This window comes from Dipodomys spectabilis, unplaced genomic scaffold, assembly GCF_019054845.1.
Source record: "Dipodomys spectabilis isolate Male_0828 unplaced genomic scaffold, ASM1905484v1 ptg000017l, whole genome shotgun sequence".
NCBI lineage: Eukaryota > Metazoa > Chordata > Mammalia > Rodentia > Heteromyidae > Dipodomys > Dipodomys spectabilis.
The window spans coordinates 9,042,306-9,067,187 of record NW_024870694.1 but is presented as its reverse complement, the minus strand read 5'-3'; the positions used below and the strand labels follow the sequence as shown (position 1 = coordinate 9,067,187).

Below are 24,882 nucleotides of genomic sequence, written 5' to 3'. Positions count from 1 at the left end.
TTTGAGCCGTATCCAGCCGGATTGAACCGGTTTGTGCCAGATCGAGCCAGTTTGAGCCGGATCCACCCAGATGGAACCGGATCAAGCCGGTTTGAGCCGGATCCACCCAGATGGAACCGGATCAAGCCGGTTTAAGCCAGATCCAGCCACATCGGACTAGATCAAGCCGGTTTGAGCCAGATCCAGCCTACCTAAAAATGACAAAATTGCAACCTACATGCACGCCTATTTTTAAGAAAAGGTACCAGTGGTACCAGTGGCTCATACCTGTAAGGAGGATGAGATCTGAGGATCGTGGTTCAAATAGATTCCAAGCAGCAAAGTCCATGAGACTCTCCTGTCCAATTACCCACCAAAAAGCTGAAAGTGGGGTTGTGACTTAAGTAATAGTGTACTAGCCTTCAACAAAAATGCTCAGGGACAATGCTCAGGCCTTGAGTTCAAGCCCTAGGACTGGTCAAAGAAGAAAAGAACTGGATAGAAAGTAAAGAAAGGAAAAAAGAAGAGGAGAGGGGAGTGGAGGGGAGGAGAGAGGGGGGAAGGGAGAGGAGGGGAGGAAAGGAGAAGGAGAGGGAGAGAGAAAGGGAGAGAGAGAAGGAGGGGGAAGAGTTAAGAGGGAAGGGGGGAGGGAGAGGGACAGGAAAAGGGGGAGGGGGAGGGGAGGTAGGAGGAGTTCTTCTTCTAACACTCTAAGCTTCTGATCAGAGCTTCATGACTGGTCCTGGCTCTCCTCTATTTCTGAGAAAGTTGCCTGTTCTGTCAAGGACTGGCCTCAGAGAACAAGGTTCACATGACAAATGCAAATCTCTTTTGTTTGTTGTCTTAATGGGTTCTCAGCTAATATACATGCTGGTTTAATGTAATATAGCAACGTCAAAAGCAATGTTATGCTACTTTAATTGGACATTATCATGGTTACACTCAGGGGCTGCAACCTGGTAAATCCTTTATTAAACTAAAAATATTGTGAGTCAAAGATGCATTTAAAGGGGCTGGGATGTAGCTCAGTGGCAAAGTACTTTGTTTAGCAAGGACAATTTCCTGGGGTCGATCCCCAGTACCAACTCAACAACAAAAGACAAAAACTCCAGTTTAAAAAGTGCATTTAGGGGCTGGGAAGGTGGCTCAGTGGTAGAGCACTTGCCTTGTATGCCTGAGGCCCTGGGTTCGATTCCTCAGCACCACATAAGCAAAAAGAAAAAAGCCGGAAGTGGCGCTGTGGCTCAAGTGGTAGAGCGCTAGCCTTGAGCTGAAGAGCTGAGGGACAGCACCCAGGCCCAGAGTTCAGGCCCCACGACTGGACAAAAAAAAAAAAGTGCATTTAAAGGCTGGGAAAATGGATAGATTTGGGCCAGAAATCAAACCTCAACACTGTCCCCCAAAAGTGTACTTAATGTATTTCATTGAAACCTCCCATGTTAGCACCTGCCAACTAGAGGACCAGTTGATCCCTTTCGCCACTGCATAGCTGTGAGCGGGGCCTGGCTCACCACTGCATGCCGACATCCAGGTAGATTATCATGCCATGACTGCTAGCTCTGGAAAGCTCAAATGGTGGCATTTCATCTACTTACTAGCTTTTAGCAGGGTTAAGTACAAAGAAAAGCTTTACTATGTCTGCTCTTACTCATCTGTTCATCTGTGAGGGAGTATTTTGATAGAGTTAACAAGTTCGACAAGAAATGTACTCACTATCTTATGTATGTAACTGTAACCCCCTATGTCCATCACTTTGACAATAAAATGTTAAGAAACAAAGAAAAAGAAAAAGCTTCTAGAAAATGTTTCCCTGTGAATAGTTAAATAGGCTTTCCCTTGAAATGTTTCAAACATGATACCAAAAAATTGACGAAACTATGATAGATAGAGTCCTAGTATAAACAGGGAAGGAGTCCACTAGTGTAACTCCTATGAACAACAGAATGAAGAAATGAGGAAGTCAGAACATGTATTGGGGGGTGGTGTAAGAGGAGGATGCAGATGAGTAAGAGAGAGAGAGAGTCTGGGCAAATAGAGTCATAATATTGAAAGTACTTATGTGAAAGTGGAACCAGGTAAGTTCAGGAGTGCATGGGAAGTAAATTGAGGAGTGCATTGGAAGAGAAGGGGGAGAATGGTGGAAGGAGTGGCACTGCTCAGGATGCATCGTCCTCATAAACTGGCATGTTGAATTCAAGCCTCATTGTGCAATTACTTAAAGATACTGGAAAAATGCTATAGGAGGTATGAACAGTTCAGATCTACGTTAGCTGGGAAAGAAATGTGGATTTATTGCAAAAGTATTTCAAATTCCTTCGATTAATCTACTTCTTGGGAAAAGCCTTCCTTTCCTTTTCTTTCCCTGTGAGATGCTTAGAAGAGAACCATCCTTATTGCAAATAATGATGTTTAAAATAGCGGTTATGTAACAATAATAAAAAATAATTTCACTTCATCCAAGTACTGTGGAAGTGAAAGCTTTTGCTAGAAGGGATATAAAATATATTAAGAGGGGCTGGGAATTTGGCTCAGTGGTAGAGCGCTTGCCTTGCATGCATGAGGCCCTGGGTTCGACTCCTCAGCACCACATAAGCAAAAAGAAAAAAGCTGGAAGTGGACTGTGGTGTGTGTGTGTGTGTGTGTGTGTGTGTGTGTGTGTGTGTGTGTGTGTGTGTGTGTGTGTGTCTAGATAGGTTTTAAAAATATTTTCCAGAGAATGCTAGCATTTAATTGATTTATACTTACCATTGATTTCTATTTTAGGATCAGTTTGAGAATCACCTGATACTATGAAATTTTAAGTTATTTTTTATGATGGTTTTCAGATTAACTATGTGATCCCTTTATGGGAAGAATCTTTGAGCATTGGGTCTTTTTTAATATGCTTAGTGAATAGTGTGGGATAATTATAGCAGTAGGGCTAATTTTTCACAGATTAAATGTTGTCAGGCAAGTTGGAAATGGGCTTGTAGGGAAGGAAGCAATGTGTTTTACTATTTATTCATTATACTCCCATTTATTTTCTAGCGGAATATTTTCGACTTGCTCTTTCAAAATTGCAGAGTTGTGATCTCTTTGATGAGTCTGACAAGTGAGTTTATTTCCTCTCTTTCCTTCTAAATTCAAAATGTGTACCTTAAGATTATGAACTGTATTTACTTAAAGAAATTCCATAGCATTTATGCATGACTAAAACTTCCATTTGTTTGTATGACAGTTGAAATAATAATAGTAATAATAATAATAAAATGAATCTAGAAGCTGCATAACTTGGTTGCTCAATGGTTTGTAGAGTTTAATGATGAACAGTGTTAGTCCTAAGCCAGGATATTGTTAATTCATGAAAATCATTTTAAGTTATTTCTATTTAAGGATTAATCAGCTCCCAGCCTCTCTTTATGGGCTATTTTCCATACCTTCTCATGTATCCTTCGTGTGCTCCCATATCTTTGTGTTTTACCTGCTACAAAGGCTGACTATTGACCAGGCACAGTGGTTCACACATGCAATCCTAGCTACTTGGCAGGCCGAGAGAAAGAGGATTGTACTTTGAGGGCAGCTGAAGTAAAAAGTAGTTCATGGGATACTATTTCAGCCAATAAAAAAAATTGGGAATGGTGACATATACCTGTTATCCCAGCTCTGTAGGAAGTGTGAAATGGAAGATCACAGTCCAGGCTGGCTCTCATTGTTAATGCCAGATCCTATCTGCCCTGAGTTCAAAACCCAGTACCACAAAAAAGAAAAACCTATATATGTATTCTAACTAGAGTGTATTTATTTTTTAGAGAAATTTGTTGTCAAGATTACCCAATAGCAATTGTATTACTAAAGATAAACTTCTTGAGCCGGGCACTGGTGGCTCATGCCTGTAATCCTAGCAACTCTAGAGGCTGAGATCTGAAGATTGCAGTTTAAAGCCATCATGGGCAGGAAGGACTGAGACTTTATCTCCGATTAATTGCCCAAAGAGTTGGGCTGTGGCTCATGTGGTAGTTTGCTAACCTTGAGCAAAAGAGCTCAGGGAAAGTGCCTATTCCCTGAGTGAGTTGAAGCCAAGATTGGTGCGTGTGCGCACGCATGCGCGCGCGCGCATACACACACACACACACACACACACACACACACACATACACACATACACAAAGCAAACAGGAAGGCGTATTTTACCAGTGTGAGAATGTGAGTTGTCTAGAATTATCAGGCCTCAGTGAAATGGAAAATGGCAGACTTTCCCCTCTTGCCCAAAGATCAGGTATGCCTATTAGTTGCTCTTTCAAATTTGAATTTTTTAAGGTTCTACTGGTTTTGTTCAGGTATCTTGAGTAGCATGATGCTCTCAGCTGGGGATGATTGCCCTGTGAATGCAAAAACCTGAAATGTCAGTTGTGTTTCCAAGATGGGAGTTTTCCTTTTCCTGGTCCCCACATACATGGAGTTCGTAGGCTCCCAACAGGCTTCTCTGTAGTGATGCTACCAGTCCTTAGGGCACAGCTGCTTCCTTAAATTCCACTAGTCACATCTGTATTCCTGTATTCAGTGGGGGAAGAAGGAAAGAAAGACATGCCTTACCCTTCAGACTTTTCTCCTTTATAAGCACATCTCCCAGACAGTATGTAATACTTGCATCTAGTCATGTGTTTTGTACCAGCATACATGCCTTTGCAGCTCCATATGCAGTCCCTGCAAGGAGGAAGTTTGAAATTAGTCACGAAGGGAGTATTTATATCATGGAAATTGGCAAACCCTACACCAGAGCTTCTCGCCTTGTCCTCCCGATCTCCCAGTACTAGTTGTTAAATATTTACCTGCTATGACTGTTAACAGTGGAAAAGACTCAGTTTTAAGTTCACATCTTTCTGGAAGGTAAATGGGAAATGTTGCCTTTATTCCAGGTGACTAGAGAACCACTTTTAAAAACAGTTAAATTCTGTTGAAGAGACCACACAAGCCTGATGGCTAGCCATTTTTATTCGCCATTCTGCGTCATTTCTCTGGCCCCCATTTGTTTCGGTGTCACTCAGGATTCTGAAATCAGTTAGGAAACTTAGCTCTGTAACATTTGCAGTGGGTGTCTTTCGTATATGTTGCTTCTGTTGCTCTTTCATAGATTCAGAGTCCTTAATTTTCCAAAGCAGAGTTAACACCAGGCTATTGTGTTTCATGAACTTCACTAACAAAGGTATTAGCCAAGTGATCATGGCTCAAGCCATTAATCCTAGCTGCTCAGGAGGCTAAGATATGAGGTTTTAGGTTAAAAGCCAGACTAGGCAGAAAAGTGTGAGATTTTTTGTTTTTTTGTTTTCAAATTTTTTTATCTTTAAGTAATTGAACAAATAATAAACATAATAAATAGTATGATTAGTGTAATAAATACAGCATTTGTACAGTTTTGCTGCTTATTAATTTTCAAAAAACCTTAAGGTCTTGAATTCTAACAATCTGTCCCTTAGAGGAGAAGGAGATGGTTTATTGTGTCATTTTTCCAGGCTCAGTGGGCTGGTGGTGCCAAAAGCTAGGAGATGGATGAGTCAGGGCCATGTTGCTAGGGTACAACACTGTATTACCTGACTCTAGGCTGATCACAGCAAGGGGAAATCTCCCTATGTGGCCTCCTCATTTAAGGCTTTTTGCCAGGAACACAGAGTGAACTTTTAATTTGTTTTGGTTAAGTGCCAACGACTCACTCATGTTTGGGAAATTGAAGTGAGCATGGGCAGGATACAGAATGCTGTGTGTAGCCTATTTCTCCACATATGAGATGCCACAGAAAGCCAGAGGTACACTGTCAGAGGAGTGGGCAGTGCTGGCCAAAAATGTATGTGCCTTTGATAGAAAACACACTTGTATTTTATCAACATGCAGAAAGAGGAGTGCTTTAGTACTACAGACATTTGGATCCAAATGCTACTTCCACCTCTTTGGCGTGTAACTCTGAAATGTTATATAATAGTCTTACTTCTATTTTTGTTTGCATAATATAATAGCAGATTTATTCAACTCAATGGGTGGTTATGAAAATCAAATGAAAGAATGTGTACAAGCTACCAAGAATTAGTATTTGTTGAAAATGATATACTTTCCCAATAGACTATCTTTTCTGGAGTGTTGAGTATTTCTATACATCTCTAGGCCTGTTGGTTGGTTCTTTTTCAGTGTGTGTAACAAGTGAAATTTGTCATTGGAATATTGAAACTAGGAATAAATTCTTGGAATAACTCCATTTTGAGAAAGATTACTCAGTCTGTCACTTGTCTTTTTGCTCAAAAGTGTGCCGTGTATAAAGTGTGTGGTGGTTGGTAATGGAGGAGTTTTGAACAAGACATTAGGAGAAAAAATAGACTTCTATGATGTAATTATAAGGTAAATGTATTTTGTATTTGCTAACCTAGATGTGTTTGAAAATAATATGGTTTCCTACATTAAGACATCTGTTTTTAATAAAACAATTTGTTTATATGCTTGGTTATACAAATTTTGTTCTTGTTTGATGTTAGAATGGAACCTACACTTTAAGTTCCTGATGTAGCAAATATTTGTTACATCCCCTTAATGTGCTAGGCACAATTGGAGCCACTGAGGTGGCCGCAGTGGATCAGAATAGTATTCTTGCTCCCTGTAAAGTTTTGTTGTCATTAAGGTAAAAAAAATGATTTAAAATAGACAAGAATATAATTCTTGTCATTTTGACAATCAGAACAAGATATGATAGGGGACAATTGAGGATCTTGTTGGGAATGGGTGAATACTTTGGGAAGATATTTAAATTGGACCTAAGTGACCATCTGAAGCAGAGAAAATATTTACCACAGGCTCTCCTCAAATTTGGGGAGGAGAAGGGAAAAAAAAACCAAAATGTTTAAATAGGGATACAGATTGACCCATTGCAACAATGAGATGTACAAGATGCCATGTCAAAAAATGAATCTTACAATTTAGGCGGGAGGTGGGGGGGAGTGGATGGGAGTAGGGTGGGTGGGGGAGTTGGGGAGGGGGATGTAGTTGAGGAGGTGTGAGGGACAGGATGGTAGGGGGAAAACAAAGGAGGCAACAATGCTGGATAAGAAATGTACTCATCACCTTGCTCATGTAACTGTAACCCCTCTGTACAGTATTTTCACAATAAAAAACTTATTTTTTAAAAAAAGAAGATATGATCCTGAGTTTGTGAGGAGTGGCAGAAAACTTAATGAGATAGGAGGGCAGACAGCTTGGGGAGAATGATATAGTAAGTTGCTAAGAGGTAAACAAAGACCAGGCTGTGTAGGACTTCGTAAATTAGGATGAGGAGTTTAGATTTTATATGCAGCGGGAAGTTTTTGAAAGTTCTAAAGCAAGACAGGAATGTAATATTATGCTTTTAAAATATTCTAGCTGCAGGATAGACAACAGAACATGAAGGGACCGGGGTGGAAATGAGGCACCTGATTATTCAGATAGAAGATGATGATGGCTTGTGACAGGATTGTTATGGAGAGAAGTAGGTAAAAGTAGGTCACTGGGCAGACTAGAAATGTTATAGATGTAGGGTTATCAGGATTTATTGTTGTACTAGATATGAGGACTAATAAGAATAAAGGAACTAAAGATGCCTCTAACTCTGTTTTTAGTTTAAGAAATTGACTAGAAAGTGATAACATGTATTGAGTTTGGGCAGACAGGAGTAGGAAGAGGTGTAGAGGAAAAGTTTTCTGTAAATGAATGCTAGATTGGAGATACTTATGATATATGCAGTGGGCAAGTAGGCAATTGGATCAGCAAGCTAAAGTTTTCATGGTGAATGGCTTAAGAGCTGTGTTTACACCATGAGTTTGGTGAGAGTCCCAGGAACAGGATTGAAGTTTGGAGTGTTCAACACCGAAAAGTGGTTGCGCAAAGAAAAAGAAGTGAGCAAAAGGAATAGAGGCTCCACCAGTGAGATGAGACGTGACCACAGAAGCTGAGAGAGGACACCCAGCTCCCAAGGGTAATGAGGAAACAAAACACGAACAAGACAGAGAGGCTTGTCAAGCCAGAGCATATTGTCTTTCTTGACCAAACAGCCTTTCGGCATAATATGGCAAGAACCCAACTGGAATGGATTGAAGAGAGATGGACAGATGAGGAGATAGAGAAATCAGTACTCTCAACTCTTGAGAAATTTTGTTCTGAAGAGTTTAAAATGATCTGGTAGTTGGAAATGCTTGCACAATCAAGAAAGATACTTGTCTTTTCTTTTGTGGATGTAAACAATGCTAGGGAATATTGTGAAACTGATAGGAATGTAGAGAAGAGACTGGAGTGGTGAAGAAAAGAGGGTTTGTGTCCAGAACATGTGTGTGGTTAATGTTTTGTCATGGAAAGGAGAGCCACCAGGATTGTGCTTATAACTACTAGGAATCTCTGAGCTGTTGTGGTGGGGATATTTCTTAGTGGAAGGTTGGGATAAGGCCATCACCTGGCCTGGGTATTTGTGTTAGATATGAATAGCCTTTTGTGGGAAAGCTAGCACACTGGGGCAACATGGTAGGATGGCCTGGTGTGACCTGGAGGTTTTGTTAGATTCCAAGCTCGTTTAGACATAGCAAAGTGATCTGACTTTCTGTTTATTACCCATTTGGATTATTGAGGCTACCAAACAATTTCGAAGTTTTCACAAATTTCTCTACCTAAAACCATCTAGTTCTGATGATTTAGGAACATGGCAAGCCCTTGTGAGGAAAATATAGATGCATTTGGAAATCATTCAGCGTGCTATTGAAACAGCCTCATGCTACAGTCTTACATTACAGTCAGTGGCAAAGAAGAAGACCGTATTTATCTTCCTAAGGGACACTGTTCAGGAAACAAAAAGCATTCCCTTTTTATAGCATGCCTTCATAGTGTGTGTTTTTAAATAGGGCATGTCTAACCTTGGCTCTGAGCAGACACAAACTTAGCGGTGGATCTTTGTGATTCTCCAGTGCAATCTAGCAATAGACATTCATTTGGTGGTAGAGAGGATAACATAGCAATTTGTACTGCTTCATTTCAGAGCACTAGTTGGATGGGTTTTCTTTAAAAAATATTTTATTTTGGATGGGTTTTCAAGCCTTAAGTGACCAGACGAAGCAGAGAAAATATTAATGGGATCCCGAGTTTGTGAGGAGTAGCAGAAAACCTAGTGAGGTAGGAAGGCAGCCAGCTTGGGGAGAATGATACAATAAATGGCTAAGAGGCAGACAAGGACCATTTATATGTAATTTTTCTTGCCTATCAGTTGCTTAGACACATGGCCATGCATTGCAATGTAGACTTTGTAACTGTGGGTATAGTAGAACTCTCTCTGGAATTCAGGGTCATTGTCAATCCATAAAGCTTTGTGTGGTGGTCCCTTAACTTTATTCTGTGGTTTTCTTTTATTTAGTCTTCAGTTTTCCTATGAGCAAGTATCATTGGTTCTACTGTTGGTTTTCAAATACAAGTGACTATTTTTGCCTCTGATCAAGTATAAAAAAAGGAGTTATGTCTTTGATCATTATTTGTAAAATTCTGACCAATTATCTTGTAGTTTGTTGTTTGGTCTAATCCTGAAGATGGTAAGAATTGTAATGAAAATGGCTCTTCCTCCACTTGGTCTACATGTCTCGTGTCTTCCTACCCACAGAATGAATAATGGTCCTGTTTTAGGGCATGAAGAGGAAGTTGGGAGAAGGACAACCTTCAGACTATTTTATCCAGAATCTGTTTTTTCAGACCTCAATCACAATGATCCCAACACCACAGCGATTCTTGTTGCTTTTAAGCCACTTGATTTAAAGTGGCTGATGGAATTGTTGGCAGGTGGAAAAATAGTAAGTTGGCAAAACTGATCTGCCTTCAGGCAACCTTCAGTATTCTTTCCTTAAAAAAAAAAAACCACAAAAGACTACAATGTTCTATTTTCTATATTCATTTCAGAATACCAATGGTTTTTGGAAGAAACCAACCTTACACTTAATCTATAAGCCATATCAAATCAGAATATTAGATCCTTTCATTATCAGGACAGCTGCTTATGAACTGCTTCATTTTCCAAAAACATTTCCCAAAAATCAGGTATGTATGTCTATTTCCATTATTTCAAACTGAAGATCCAGCTGGAATAGCATAGAGACTTTGCTGAAGATTGCAGAAACTGTATGGGAAACTGGCTCATGTGGTAGTTTGAGGTCCATATCTGGTGAGGGGGAGCTTCCTTTCTCTTCATCCATCTACTTCATCTCCTATCACCTCATCTTTAGTGTTGCACAGCAGTACTACAGAGAGTCTAACTGGGTGGGCTGAAAGATGAGCTTGTGCCCAGAGTTTTTATCAGCCATGAGGGCTGAACTCTGGGCCTGGGCACTGTCCCTTAGCTCTTCAGCTCAAGGCTAGCGCTCTACTGCTTGAGCAACAGTGCCACGTCCAGCTTTTTTTCTGCTTATGTGGTGCTGAGGAATCAACCCAGGGCCTCATGCATGCGAGGCAAGCGCTCTACCACTGAGTCAGTTTCTCAGCTCCATACACTTCATTATGTATAGTCCTATGCACTTAGAAATTGGGATACAGAGATCCCTTGTTAGGATATTCCTATTTATTACATACTATTTATTACAAATGAGGGAAACCCATGCAACCTACTTTTCTTTGGGCCTGGCTTACTTTGCTCAATATAATTTTTTCCAGGTCTTTTCATTTCCTTACAAATGGGGGCAATGTCATTCTTTCTGATGGAAGCATTGAACTCCATTGTGTTTATATACCACATCTTCTTGATCCATTCATCTACTGAGGGGTATCTGGACTGCTTCCATATCTTTGCTATGGTAAATAATGCTGGACTGAACATGATTGTGCTGATAGTATAACCTTGTTTGTGTTCATTTGGATAAATATCCAGGAGTGGGATTGCTGGGTCATAGGGGAGCTCTATGTTTTAGTCTTTTCAAGAACCTCCATACTGCTTTCCAGAGTGGCTGAACAAGTTTGCACTCTCACCAACAGTGTAGTAGCATTCCCTTTTAGCCACATCCCCTCCAGCATCTGTTGTTACTAGATTTCTTGATAATGGCCAATCTAACTGGGGCAAAGTGGAATCTCAATGTTGTTTTGATTTGCATTTCTTTCTTTCTTTTTTTTTTTTTTTTTGTTGGTTGTGGGGCTTGAACTTTGGGCTTGGGCGCTGTCCCTCAGCTCTTCAGCTCAAGGCTAGCGCTCTACCACTTGAGCTACAGCGCCACTTCCAGTTTTCCAGTGGTTTATCGGAGATAAGAGTTTCTCGGACTTTCTTGCCTGGGCTGGCTTTGAACCATGATCTTCAGATCTCAGCTTCCTGAGTAGCTAGGATTATAGGCGTGAGCCACCAGTGCCCAGCTTGATTTGCATTTCTTTTATAGCCAGAGAAGTTGAGCATGTCTTCCTGTGTCTATTAGCCATTCTTATTTCCTCTTCAAAGAGGTCTTTCTTTAATCTTTAGCCTACTTGTTAATGAGGTGGTTGTTTCTTTGGGGATTTGTTTTTTGAGAGATTTAATTTTTTGAGCTCTAAGTATATTTTAGATATAAGGCCCTTGTCTGTTGTATGGCTACTGAAGATCTCCCAATCCATGGGCTATTTATCTTACTAGCTATGTCCTTTGCCATGCAGAAGCTCTGCACTTTAATGCAATCCTATTTATCCAACCTTTCTTTGATTTGTTGTGTTTCTGGGTCTTTATTAAGGAAGTTTCGCTAGAGGAATATCAATACCAAATTTCAAACTCTACTACAAAACTGTAGTAGCCGGGCGCCGGTGGCTCACGCCTGAAATCCTAGCTACTCAGGAGGCTGAGATCTGAGGATCATGGTTCAAAGCCAGCCCAGAAAAGTCTGTGAGACTCTTATCTCCAATAAACCACTCAAAAACCAGAAGTGGTGCTGTGGCTCAAGCAGTAGAGCACTTGCCTTGAGCTGAAGAGGGCAGGGACAGCACCCAAGCCCAGAGATCAAGCCACACAACTGGCCAAAAAAAAAAAAAAAAAGCTGTAGTAATAAAAATAGCTTAGTACTGGCATAAGAACAGGCCTGAGGACCAATGGAATAGAACTGAAGACCCAGAAATGGACCTGCATACTATGGCCACCTAATCTTTAATAAGGGAGCCAAAAAAAAAACAAAAACAAACCCAGAATGAAAGATAAACACCCTCTTCAACAAATAGTTCTGGGAAAATTGGCTAAATGCATGTAGAAAACTGGAGTTAGACCCTACACCAGAATCAACTTCAAATGGATCAAAGACCTCAAGGTAAGAGCAGATACCCTGAAAATATTACAGGATGGAAAAGAGCAAACACTAGGGCTCCCTGGCACAAAGACAACTCTTTTAACACCAACTATTAGAAGAAAGGAGGGGAAGGAAGATCTGTCTGCAGTGGAGCAAGGTAAGGTTCACAGAGCATCATGTAGGACTTTTGCATATGGGCTTCAATTGGAGCTTTAGTTATTGCTGAATGTTTTTATTTTTAAAAAAGAAGAGAAAGAAAGAAAAGGTGAAGCCTGGTACAGTGACTCAAGCCTGTAATCTTAGCTGCTTGGAAGTTAAAAGATCAGAAGGTGGCTTGAGGCCAGTCCAAGCATAAAATTTTACAAGACTCCATTTCAACCAATGGCTAGATGCAGTGGTGTGTGCCTGTTACCCCAGGTATAAGGGAAGACACAATAGCTTGGTATAGTGGTACATGCCTTTCATCTAAGTGACTCTGGAAAGCACAAATAGGAAGATTACAGTTAAGCTAGTTCCATGTTAAAAAGCTGCATTAACAGTGAAGTGGTTGCAAACAGTGAAGTGGATAAAAAATACTTTGAAAGAAACCCCACCATTGTTACCTTGACTGGATGTATTATGCATTGACTACCTATTGCTGCATAACAAATTGTCCCAAAACTTAGAGGCTTAAGGCAGAGCCCAGCAAGCAGAGCTTGTTTTCTCTTTTTGGACCCCTGTTGGGGCCTAGAATCTTCTGAAGGCCCATTTTACTCTGTCACTGTCTGGTGGTTGAAAATGGCAATTGCCTGGACTGCCCATGAGGTGGGCATCTTTATGTGGCATAGGCTTCCCCACCACATGGTGGCTCCCACAAAGAGGAAGACAGATGAGCTCCCTCATGCTTTTGTGATCTAGCCTATGAAGACAGGCAGTGCCATTCATTTCTTTCATTTCTACTGCACTTAGGCTCCTTGAGAGCAAACACAAAAATCTCTACTTTGTGTTGTAAAACACAAGAATCTCCACTTTTCATTGTAAGAAGAGGATATAAGATGGGATATATTCCTAAAGCCACCTTTGGGAAATACAATCTGCCCCATATTTTTGGCTCTTTTTTTTAAAAACTTTCTTCCTTGTTTTCCTTTAGATTTCAAAGTAACATGTGCTGACTTTAAGAAAAAGCCAATAAAAATCCAGAATTTTCTCTCCAACTTTACTCTCTTAGCTCTATTCTCTAGAGATATACTATATATATTATATACTATAATTCTATTAGTGTCATTATTATCCTACATATATTCTACCTATATAAATATATAAATGACAACATTGCATATACATTATTCTGCAACTTGTTTTTTTTTTTCAATATTATAGAATAGGCAGAGTTCCACATAAGTATATATAAAACCAAATTCTTTCACTGCTGGCTCTTCTCCTGTGGCTGAGCCAAAACTGATTTAACCAGTCTTCTGTGGGTGGATTCTTAAGGTTGTTTTCATTTTTCATCTATTACCAATTCATGATACAAGGACCATCCTGGTATTATATCACAGAGGGTATTATTTTAGAAATGGAAATGTTTTGTTCTATGGATATACCATTATATACTAATCATATACCAATCACAAGATTTTTTTTTTTTTTTTTTTTTTGCCAATCCTGGGGCTTGAACTCAGGGGCTGGACACTGTCCCTGAGCTTCTTTTGCTCAAGGCTAGCACTCTACTGCTAGAGCCATAATGCCACTTCCAGTTTTTCTGAGAGGCTTATTGGAGATAAGAGACTCATGGACTTTTCTGCCTGAGCTGGCTTGAACTGTGATCCTCATTACTCAGCTTCCTAGTAGCTAGGATTACAGGCATGAGCCACCAGCACCTGGCTTTCCCCTTGTAAGTTTTTGAAAACTCAAGCTAATATGGATGTGAAGAATATGGATTCTTCAAAGTTCACACTGATGCTTAGAGGAGGCGTTACACTAAGAACAATAAGCCACACACAAAAGGACAGATATTATATGATCCTATTTATATAAAATATCCAATCTGACCAATTCAGAGAGACAGAATGTCAACTAGGTGGACTGCCAGTGGCTTATGCCTGTAAACCTAGCACTCAGGAGGCTGAGATCTGAGGATTGTGCCTCAAAGCCATTGGGGCAGAAAATAGACTTTTCTTCAATTAACCACCAAAAAGCTGGAAGTGGGAGGCTGTGGCTCAAGTGGTAGAGCACCAACCATTAGCAAAAAAGCTAAAGGACAGAAACTAGATCCAAGTTCAAGCCCCAATACCAGCACTGCACCCCTTCCCCCCTCCAAAAAAAGTGGATGAGAGGTCACCAGGGCCTGAGCAGGCCTGCAGGTGGAGGGAATAGGTTTGTAGTTTTTTTTTAAATGAAGTTTCTGTTTTAAAAAATTGGGGGTGGGGAGTGAGGGAGTGCTGGTGATGGTTGTACCACATAGCGGTGTGACTTGCATTACTGAATTTTTCTGTTAAAAATGGGTTCAATGGCAAAATTGTATGTAAAATACCTTCACACATGGCCTGACTTCTTTGCCAGAGCAGAGGAAGCTGTGACAGTGTAGCAGGGCTTTGCGGTCCCTTTTGTTTTTAAGAGAACAACCTCTATTTTTAGGGATCTCTCACAAAGGCCTGTGGGCGTGGGAAGTACTCCCAGCTGCCCTCCCGTTTCTCCGCAGCCACATGGAAGCCTAGCAAGTTATTTAAAGTGTAGGAATTCTGCCAGATTGGAACCGGAGATAATTTAATCTTTCTGCGTGGTAGTTTGGTTTTTCTTTTCTTTTTTTCTCCTGCAACCGGAAGTGCTGAAAACCTTACTTTACCCCAACTTGGGAAAGTGGTGGTGGGTCAGGTGGAAGGTGAGGGTAATCCCCCCACCACTCATCATGCAGAGGGCGGGGAGGACGAGGAGGGGCTTTCCTAATGGAAAACAGTACGGGGGACCACCCCCCCCCCCGGCTGGGGGTGCCGGGGCGGGTGTGTGTGTGTGTCTGAGTGTGTGTGTGTGTCTCATTCTCGGCTCATGTGCTTCTCTAGCACCTGCGGGGATCGCCACCCCCACCCCCGTGCTGGGGTCTGTGCCCCCCACGCCGGGCCGAGCACTTGAGTCGGTTGCACCGAGCTTCTGGTGGAGGTGGTCACTGCCAGCGTGGATCCAGGACCTTTTCTCGCCCGCAGCCTCCACCCACAGGCGAAGGTTCCCCTCTCCTTCTTCCGCCCAGATGGCCAGCCTTGGGCAGCGGAGGGGTCTGCGCACCCTCCTTCCGCGGGGCCCGGGCGCCCCAAGGCTGGCGTGCGCGAGCCGGGGCGGGCACCACTACCAGACCGAACAGCTGGGGCTCCAGCCGCTGGGACGCGGCCGGCCACGTGGCGGTGGGCGTGGCCTAGGCGCGGGAGTGGGCGGGGCATCGAGGGGGCGTGGTCGGGTCGGGCCGCGTGCACGGAGCGCGCAGTCCCGGTGCAGGTGAGGAGCGGAGGTCGCCCGGACTGGTGTGAGGTGTAAGGGTCGTCTCGGGGCCGCTCCTAGGACGGAGCCCCGGCCCGCAGCGAGAGGCCAGACTTGGGGTCCCCCATCTCCCTGTTCGCTTAGGTAGGCGCGGCCACTTGGGCTGCGCTCGCTGGGTGTCCGCCCCTCCTCGGGAGTCCTGAGGGCTTGGGGTGGGGTGGGGTCGCGCGGGCGGGGAAGGAGGGGTGTCTCAGGGTCCTGTGAGGCCCTGGACGCGGGACGAGGCGGCCGGGCGGGGGAGGGTGGGCTTGAGTCGGGGGGGGGGGGTCCCTTGTGGCCAGCGCCGCCCCGCGCCGCGGGCGGGCATGGGGCTGACCTTCCCCGGCCCACACCCCACCCCACCCCACCCCGGACCCGCTTCTGACAGACCGCAGCCCACCCGGGCCACGCCCTGGCCCCACGCACAGCCCACCCGGGCCACGCCCTGGCCTCACGCACAGCCCACCCGGGCCACGCCCTGGCCTCACGCACAGCCCACCCGGGCCACGCCCTGGCCCCACGCACTCCAACCCTTTGAGCACCACTCGCTGCGCTTTCCCGCTCCTTCGACGGCTGCTGTCATCGTCGGTCACAGCCTCACCCCTTCTTCCATCTTCTCCTCCAAGTTGTCGCGGTCTCTGCCTCCGGAGACCAGGAAAGCCAGGGCGAAGACAGGGTCCTCAGGGGGATGCGCGGGCATCCTTTTCCACCAGCCCTTCCTCTCCGAACTGCTCCTGGGCGCTCCTGAGACAGCCCTCCCCCCCCTCCCCGTCTGTCTACCCGCAGCCCCCATCATGTCTGTCTGTCTACCCGCACTCACCATTTGCCCCGTCGGTTCACCTGAGCCAATGGTGTCTTTGCTGTAGACCTTTGCGTGAATCCTTTGATTCCCGAGGCCCCTCGGGGTGGAGAAGGGGTATAGAAGCTAAGTTCTTAAGGACTGAGCTTCTGGCTGTGACCCCCACATATTGAAGGGATTCAGGGAAGAGTGAGTTGGGGGTGCTGTGGCTGTAGGACAGAAGATTGAAGCACCTGTGTGCTCTGGAGCAGGTTTGGGATCTTTGTGGGTACCAAAGAGGCTGCTATATGGAGTCTATAGACAAGTAGAACAAGGTTCCCTCCTCACCCAGGGCCTGGCCTAATGTAGAGGAAGGGCGGGCAGCAAGTAGTAAGGGAAAGAGGAACCAGGCTGACTAAGGATGGTGTTTACTTTCCAGAAGTGTCTCCCCACCCAGGACACTTCCAGGAGACTGACCCAGATGGCTTCCTCACGGGAACTCTTCCACGAGGCAGCCCAGCAGGTAGGAGGGGATTTGTGGGGTAGCCTTCCAGTTGCTAGAGGTCTGTGAGCCAGGGGTTGCCAGACAGGGAGCATCATGGGAACATAACTATGTTACAAACGATTATCTCAATTTATTTTGGCATTGAGATTTAGTTGAGAAAATATTACAGACAATTTTTCATCATCTATGTGCAGGAATTTTGGGGGCATTGTTTGTAGTGAATTTTGTCTTAGGCTCTCACCCTTCCACCTCATTGTGGGAAGTCTCTCCATATACAGAGTGAAGACACAGATAAAATTCATCCTCTTAAACTGAATCAATGTGAGAAGCAAAAATTGTAGGTATTCATAGGTACTTGAAATAAGTGGATTCTGGGATTCCCTGATGTCTGCTAGGTTCTTATTTGGTTTTTCCCTGTATCTATTTATATCTAATTAGATACAGTAAATATTCATTCTGTAGGTATGGAATTGATGTGGCTCTCCCCAGAAATGGTTGATTCCTGTAGAAATGAAGACTATATTTAGTCATTTATCAGGAGACTCCTTGCTCACAGGATCTCTGCTGTCATGATCACTCAAAGTTATAACTGCTTTCTGGGTTTCTCCCATGCTTTATAAACAAGGGCAGGAGTGTTTCCCAGTATGAAACAGAGAGAATAAGCCTTCCAAGAGAACAAGGTCCAGAAAGGTCTGAAGATAAAGGATGGGGGATGGTGAAGAAGGTGGGGCTAGGTGTGGTGGAGGAGTCTAGATTGGCTAGTAACTCCTTTTATGTGCACAGGTACATGTGAGAAAATGCAGCATGCTGGCTGACAGGCAGTAAGTGCTCAGTGCGACGTATTCCCCCTTTCCCTGTCAGCTCAGCTGTGCCCCAGCACCCTCAGTTCTTAGCTCCTCTCAGGTTGCCCAAGAAGTAGTTAAGCTGCTTAGAAATGAATAACTGGCAGCTTGAAATCGCTGTTTGAAGATTCTTCAATACTTTTATCATGAAGTGTTTGATCTGGGCAAAAAGGCCTTGGAACATGTTCTTTGGGTGATGAGACCCTCAGAGAGCTTCATTTGTTAAAGAACTCACATTTATTGAGCTTGGTCAGTCTTTCATATACTTCCCATTTGTTTTCTTTGGACATTCAGACTATACAAGATTGTTTATGCTTTCAACATATATTTATTAATTATTTATTTTTTGGGGAGAGGGGAATAGGTCTTGAACTCAGGGTCTGAATAGTATCTCTGATCAAGGCTAGCATTCTATCCCTTGAGCCACAGTTCCACTTCTGGCTTTGTGGTGGTTAATTGGAGATGAAGATCATGGACTTTTCTTCTCAGCTAGCTTTGAATCATAGTCCTCAGATCTCAGCCTCCGGAGTAGCTAGGATTAAAGGTGTGAACCACTGGTACTTGGCTAGATCTTAACAATGCTAAGCATTAATAATGCTAAGCACGATGAAGAAACCTAGATGAAAAGTGTGATGTCCTGAGTTCCCAAAAGGAGAAGCAAAATGCTCTGTTGGATCCTTTGTCCTCTGTTTAAACCTTCAGTGGCTCCTCTTGTCCTCCATCAAGAATTCAGTCCTTATCTGGCTGACCCAGCCTATATTTCTCTCATTTTCCTCTTTTGTGCCCATGCTTCCCACCTGTCAGTCAAACCACATCCTGCCCAAGTGCTTGTATCTTCTTTGTTCCTTGCTGAATCTTAACACAAAACAGGTTTGTCATTGGAACCCTCCCAGTACCTAAGGCAACACCTGGCATTTAGGTAGACAATGAGTGTAGTTGACTGACCAAATGAACAAACCACAGACAGCTTCAGACAAGGTCAGTTGTCATACAGTGAGAAAACAGAAAAGCCACATTTTGAGAGGTTGAATCAGGAGTCTTTATTGGAAAGCAGGCAAATACAGGCGGGCTCTTGTCACAAAGACCTGCAGCCCGGCGAATTCACTGTCAGAAAACTGAGCCATGAGAGCAGAAGAGAAAGAGCAGAAAAACAATACCAACAAACCAGATCAACTCCAATGGAGAGCGAAGTGGGATGCCATGGTGACTGAATAAGAGCCAGGAGACAGGACACAGGACACAAGGCATATAGTACCAGTGCCTGAGCTGGTCTGGGCCTAAATAAGGCCAGATCAGGAGGCAGGGTCACAGGAAGCTTGAGAGTTCACAACCCAAGACTGGCAGATCCAGTAACCTATTGTACAAATCCCTATGCCTGTTTCTAGGAATTCAGGCATGCCCATCACTTGGGCAGGGACTTCCCTGCTTCTACCATGAAGACAAGATGGCACTAGTTGAACCCAATATCCTATCATCTGCCACATGGCCAAGATGGCATCATTTAGATTCCGCATCCCTACTGTGCCTAAGAGAATGTTGACCTTTCAAATGTAATGTGGCAGGTGCCTCTGTGTCACCTCCTCCTTCAGTATCTAAACACAGTGTCAAGGAGGCCTGTGGTGCTCACTGTTTGGACACACTGAAATCCATCTCTTTTTCCTTCTCCTTTTCACTGTCTAGCCTAGGATATTTCTTGGCTGATTCATACCTTTCTGATGTCTTTCTTCCCATTATTAATAAAGCGATCCTTTCTGAGGGCATCCATTTGTTTGTTTAATGGCTTTCAAAGTCACTGCCCTCTATCCATCCAGCTCCCCTATTCCCACAGCCCGGATATCACTGCCCTCACTGTGAGGCATGGCAGTGAGCCTCTTCTCATCTCCTTTGATTCAGATGCATGGCTTAACCAAGTCACATCCCAAACCTGGCCTAGCGCTGAGGATCTAGAAGGTGTTCATCATGGTTAGCTGGTGGAGCCATATTAACTCTAGAAGAAATTGGTGGAAGGGGAGTACATGGTGGATTTCAGAAGCCTAGCCTAGATGGGAGGGTAAGAAAGTGATTTAATGGGCACTTTCTGTGTTCTGAGCACTTTGTATATGTGTTCTCTTCACAACTGTTGTTTTAGTCTGATAAATCAAAGACTGAAGCACTTTGTTTTTTGTCAGTCCTGGGGCTTGAACTCAAGGCCTAGGCACTGTCTCTGAGTTTCTTTTTGCTTAAGTCTAATGTTCTACCACTTGAGCCACAGCGCCACTTCTGGCTTTGCTGTTGTTGTTGTTTATGTGGTACTGAGGAATCAAACCCAGGGCATCATGCATGCTAGGCAAGCACTCTACCACTAGGCCACATTCCCAGTCCAGACTAAAGCACTTTGAATGCAGGCATGTTTGAGGCCAAGGCCCAAGCTTTCATTTTTTTTTCCTGCTATATGTCTCCTGCTCCAGTGGTATAAGCCAAACCACCCAGATGGGGTAGATCAGAGATAGCTGGTGTGTTGGAAGCTGAACTGTGGAGTGAATGGCCTTTAATAAGTTTCCTATGAACCTAGTATTGGGTGTCAGGAATGCTGCTAAGAGCTTGGGGCCTGTTGCTCATGGTGTTATAAATATGGCTCTCCAAGAACCACTGGAGTCACAATGATAAACACAAGGCAAAATTTACTTCTGTATAGATGTGTGAGCTGTTAGTCAAAACTCTGGCAAGCAAATACAGAACAAGCAGTCTACTCAGGTATTTATCTGCTCCACCCTTCTGCTCAGATTGGCTGAGCTCAGGTTCACAATCTGCCCCTGTGAATAGGGAAAAATGTAATACCATCTTGAAAAGAAAGCAATTCAAGATAAAACCTTACATTTAAATCCTTTCTTATCCCAAAGCAGTCCCTGTTTTCCTTAACAAGAACCAAGTCACCAGGCCAAAGCAGGAGCTTTTAAAGAACACACTTTGATAGAAAAGACAGGTTTCCTCACAATGGTGACTGGCAAATAAGTGGATGGATAGATGGATGGATTTGAGTTTTGCTTTAATCATTTTAGGATCAGACACTGTATATATCTCTTTCCTCTCTCTCTGTTTCTGTCCCATCTCTGTGTTATTGTCTCTCTCCTCTCTCTTTATTTCTTTCTGCCTCTCTCTTTCTCTCTGTCTCTATCCTATATCCCTCTCTGTATAGGTTGGTCAGTCACAAATGGGCTTGCTGAGAACAGACTATAGATCTCAAAGTCAATGGCCTGGTAGCCAAGGGTATGTATGCCACCTGGGTTCAAATTCTGACTCTAACATCTTGTGACCTTGGGCAAGTTACCACCTGAGCCTCCACCCCATCACCTATAAAGTGGCTACAATGACAGAGTCTGTTCTAAAGAATCAAGAAGAATGAAGGAGATAATCCGTGTCTACAGGACCTGCGTATAGGAAGCATTCAGTACATGGTGGCCGGGAATAAATCTTAGGTAGGCACTATGGATCAGTCTGTGAGGTTGTGATATAAATTACCAGGTTTAACCAACCTGGAATGACTGAATGACTGAGCACAGTCAGTTGGGTAGAAGACTACAGGCAAGAATCTCAGATCCAGACGGACACCATGGAGCAGGTGCTCTCTAGAGTCTGAGACCTGGTTGGGTCCCAGAATGTGGCCGCTGCTGCCCTTGGTCTCCTATAGCACTGAGCACTGTCTGATCTGGCTTCCTGTGGGACAGGAATTTTAGCTTTGTTTTGTACTTTCTCTGCCCCAGACATACATGTCTTCTAAATAATGGTTTAAACACTAGAAAGGTCTATACTCATAAAGCAATATAAATGAGTTGTGGGCTGTAATCTATATACTACCTCAGTATAATTCAGTTCACTATCTCTTTTTGATCTTCAGTAATTGTCAGTGGTAATTTGATCTAAGCCTTAATTCTGCTTTTTAATCTTTCCTGAGGTTTATTTTTTGGTGTGTCAGTCCTGGGGCTTGACCTCAGGGCCTGGGCAATGTCTCTGAGCTTTTTTACTTAAGACTAGTGCTCTACTACTTGAGCCACAACACCACTTCCCATTTTCTGGTGGTTAGAGTCTCACAGACTTTCCTTCCCCAAGCTGGCTTTGAATTGTGATCCTCAGGTCTCAGCCTTATTAGTAGCTAGGATTACAGGTGTGAACCACCAGCACCTTGCTCCTTCCTGAGTTTTAATGTCTTAATCAAAAGATGTGTTTGTAATGATAGTGGTTTAGAATAGTTTGGTATCAAAAGTCTTGCAGGGGAAGGGATCCTATTTTTTTTTGTAAGGGCCATTTGGATATTTATAACATCATCATTTTCTCCAAGTCATATAAAATTACCAATATAGGCAGGCAGATTGTGACAAGAAACATACGTGTCTGTCCTGTCATGCACCAAACGATTTCAAGGGCCTCGTGGTTCTGTACATGTTCAGGCTTTGATGCAGTTCTCTTTATTTTTTAAATTTACATTTATGTCAGCTTATATCAGTTATACAGGAGGTGGAGATTTCATTGTTAGGTCTCCACAAGTTTATATTGTATTTTAATCACTTTCACCTCCTGTACTATGCTTCCTGTACCCTTCCCTCTTAAAAAAAAAAAAAGGCATCCCAAACAGGTTTCCTTGTTCCATTTGCGTAGTTGCCAATAGTCTGTGTTGACAGTATCCAACCTCATTTATCTTTCACACCAGCACAGCCTCCTCCTTTTGGTCCTCACCTACATTCTTTTTTCCCCGGCCTCCTATTTATTGATTATCAGCTTTTGTTGAGTTCTTTGTGTTTCCCAGGTATATATTTGCAGTGTGTTTCAGTAATTCATGCTCCTTCTTTTTCTATTGTCCCCTCTCCTCCTGAGTAGTCTCTTAACTTGATTCATGTTTTATGTTTAACAATGTAAGAAATTATATATATATATGTGTGTGTGTGTGTATTTTTGTACTTATATACATGTCCATAAATATATAAGTATGAATGCCTTTTAGGTCTAGCATCCACATTTAAGTGAGAATGAGATTTCTTTCTTTTTTTCTTTCTTTACTTACTTGTTTACTTACTTATCTCCTGTCCTGGAGTTCAAACTGAGGTTTTTTTTTTTGTGTGTGTGTATGTGTGTGTGTTTTTTTTCTCAAGTCTAGTGTTTTACTACTTGAGTCCCCAGCTTCTCCTCTGGCTTTTTTGGTAGCTCATTGGAGATAAGAGTCTTACTGATTTTCTTGCCAACTTGCTTGCCTGGGCTGGCTTCAAACCATGATCCTCAGATCTCAGCCTCCTGAATGGTTAAGATTACAAGTGTGAGCCACCAGTGCCCAGCTGGATATTTTGTTTTTTAAGCATGGCTTCTCTGACTCAAGTTTTATTTAGTTCACAATTTGGAGGTACCTGCAACAGCTTGGTTTTGCAGAGGGCAGTGGATGGCATACAGAGATCATTTTATATCTATGCGAGAGAAAGAAAAAGAGGGAAGAGAGAGACACACACACAGAGCCAGTCAGAGCCAGACAGAGCCAGAGCCAGAGGTTCCATAATCTCCTTTGAGGGCATATACCCAGTGACCTAAAGACCTCCCATTAGGCCTCTCCTCTAGAAAATCCACAGAATCTCCTAGTATTACCTTCGGGATCAAATTTTTATTTATCCAAACCATAGAAAGTCCTAAATATATTTCCCTGACTTTTATTTTGGTGAATGTTTTTGTCATGCCAGCAAAAAGAAAGAAAAAGATATCAGGATAATAATCACCCATCTCAGGATTGGGTGCCAGTAGCTCATACCTGTGATCTTCAGCTGAAGCTGAGATCTGAGGATTGTAGTTCAAAGCCAGCCTGGGCAGGAAAATCCATGAGACTCCTTTCTGCCATTAATGTATGCTAATTAAAAAAAAAAGAAAAGAAAAAAAAGATCTTTAAAAGAAAAAAGGTACAAAAGCCTGGGACAGGCATTAATTTTTCAAAAGGTTTCATTCCCCATCTCCAGCATCCCACTTGATCATACATCTAAAATGTTTCTCAGATCCCAGACTTCTTTTGGTGAATCTTTCCACTGAATACAAGTATTAACAGGATTACTAACAAGAGGTCAGCAGAGGAAAAAAAAGCTGATTTTTAAAATATTTATTTATTTATTTATTTTTGTTGGTTGTGGCCCTTGAACTCAGGGCGCTGTCTCTCAGCTCTTCAGCTCAAGGCTAGCGCTCTACTACTTGAGCCACAGCGCCACTTCGCCTTTTTTCTTTTTTGCTTATGTGGTGCTAAGGAATCGAACCCAGGGCCTTACGCATACAAGGCAAGTGCTCTACCACTGAGCCACCTTGCCAGCCCCTCTGAAATGTTTTTTAAAATGCTAATAGTGTGGTAATTCTGCTTTAAATAAAAAATAAAAAAATAAGTATTTTTTGGCTCTTGTACTCTGGGCATCTGTAGTCTTATTCAGGAAAAATTTACCTGTGCCTATATCTCCCAGCATTTTCCTGTACTAGATTTAAATTTTCAGATCTTACTTTGAGGTCCTTGATCTGACTGGAATTATTTTTTGTACAGGAAATAGTATACATGTACAAGAGAAAGCATCAAAACTGCACACACACACACACACACACACACACACACACACACACACACACACACACACACACACACACATACACACAAAGTCCTCATCCCTTTCTCTAGCCCTGCCATTCCCCAGAGCCAAGTACCCTAACTGGCTCATTTCCTCCAAGGCTATTGTGATCACTCTAGTATACTTTCATCTTAATTATTTATCAGATTACTTATCATTTCCTGATATACACACTGACACACATACTGTTATTGTTTCTCTAATTTCCTAATTATTTGTTAGTTGGATTATTATTTTTACATAATTGAGGCTTATAATATTTCATTTTTCTGCAACTGTAATGAACATTTAGTCTTTATTGAATTGGTTCAAAAATTTAAAACAAATAAAGTGCTTATTATTTTACTTTTTTTTTTTTTTTTTGGTCGGTTGTGGGGCTTAAACTCTAGGCTTGGGCGCTGTCCCTGCGCCCTTCAGCTCAAGGCGAGCACTCTACCGC

General features: G+C 42.8%; 2 protein-coding genes across 2 annotated transcripts in view; both read left to right on the top strand.

Moving 5' to 3' along the window:
* The first annotated feature begins 911 nt into the window (after positions 1–911).
* On the top strand, positions 912–10,101 carry LOC122099729 (type 2 lactosamine alpha-2,3-sialyltransferase-like). Its single transcript, XM_042670266.1, has 5 exons — positions 912–938; positions 2,952–3,070; positions 6,250–6,342; positions 9,605–9,791; positions 9,898–10,101. The coding sequence occupies exons 1-5, from the start codon at positions 912–914 to the stop codon at positions 10,066–10,068; spliced, it is 597 nt and encodes a 198-aa protein (XP_042526200.1). The 3' UTR covers positions 10,069–10,101.
* A 6,849-nt stretch (positions 10,102–16,950) lies between these two features.
* The window catches only part of Slc12a8 (solute carrier family 12 member 8), a 125,026-nt gene continuing 117,094 nt past the window's right edge, over positions 16,951–24,882 (top strand). Inside the window, exon 1 of the mRNA XM_042668725.1 lies at positions 16,951–17,008. Within this exon, the coding sequence (XP_042524659.1) occupies positions 16,967–17,008 (42 nt within the window). The 5' untranslated portion in view covers positions 16,951–16,966. The remainder of the gene's footprint in view (positions 17,009–24,882) is intronic.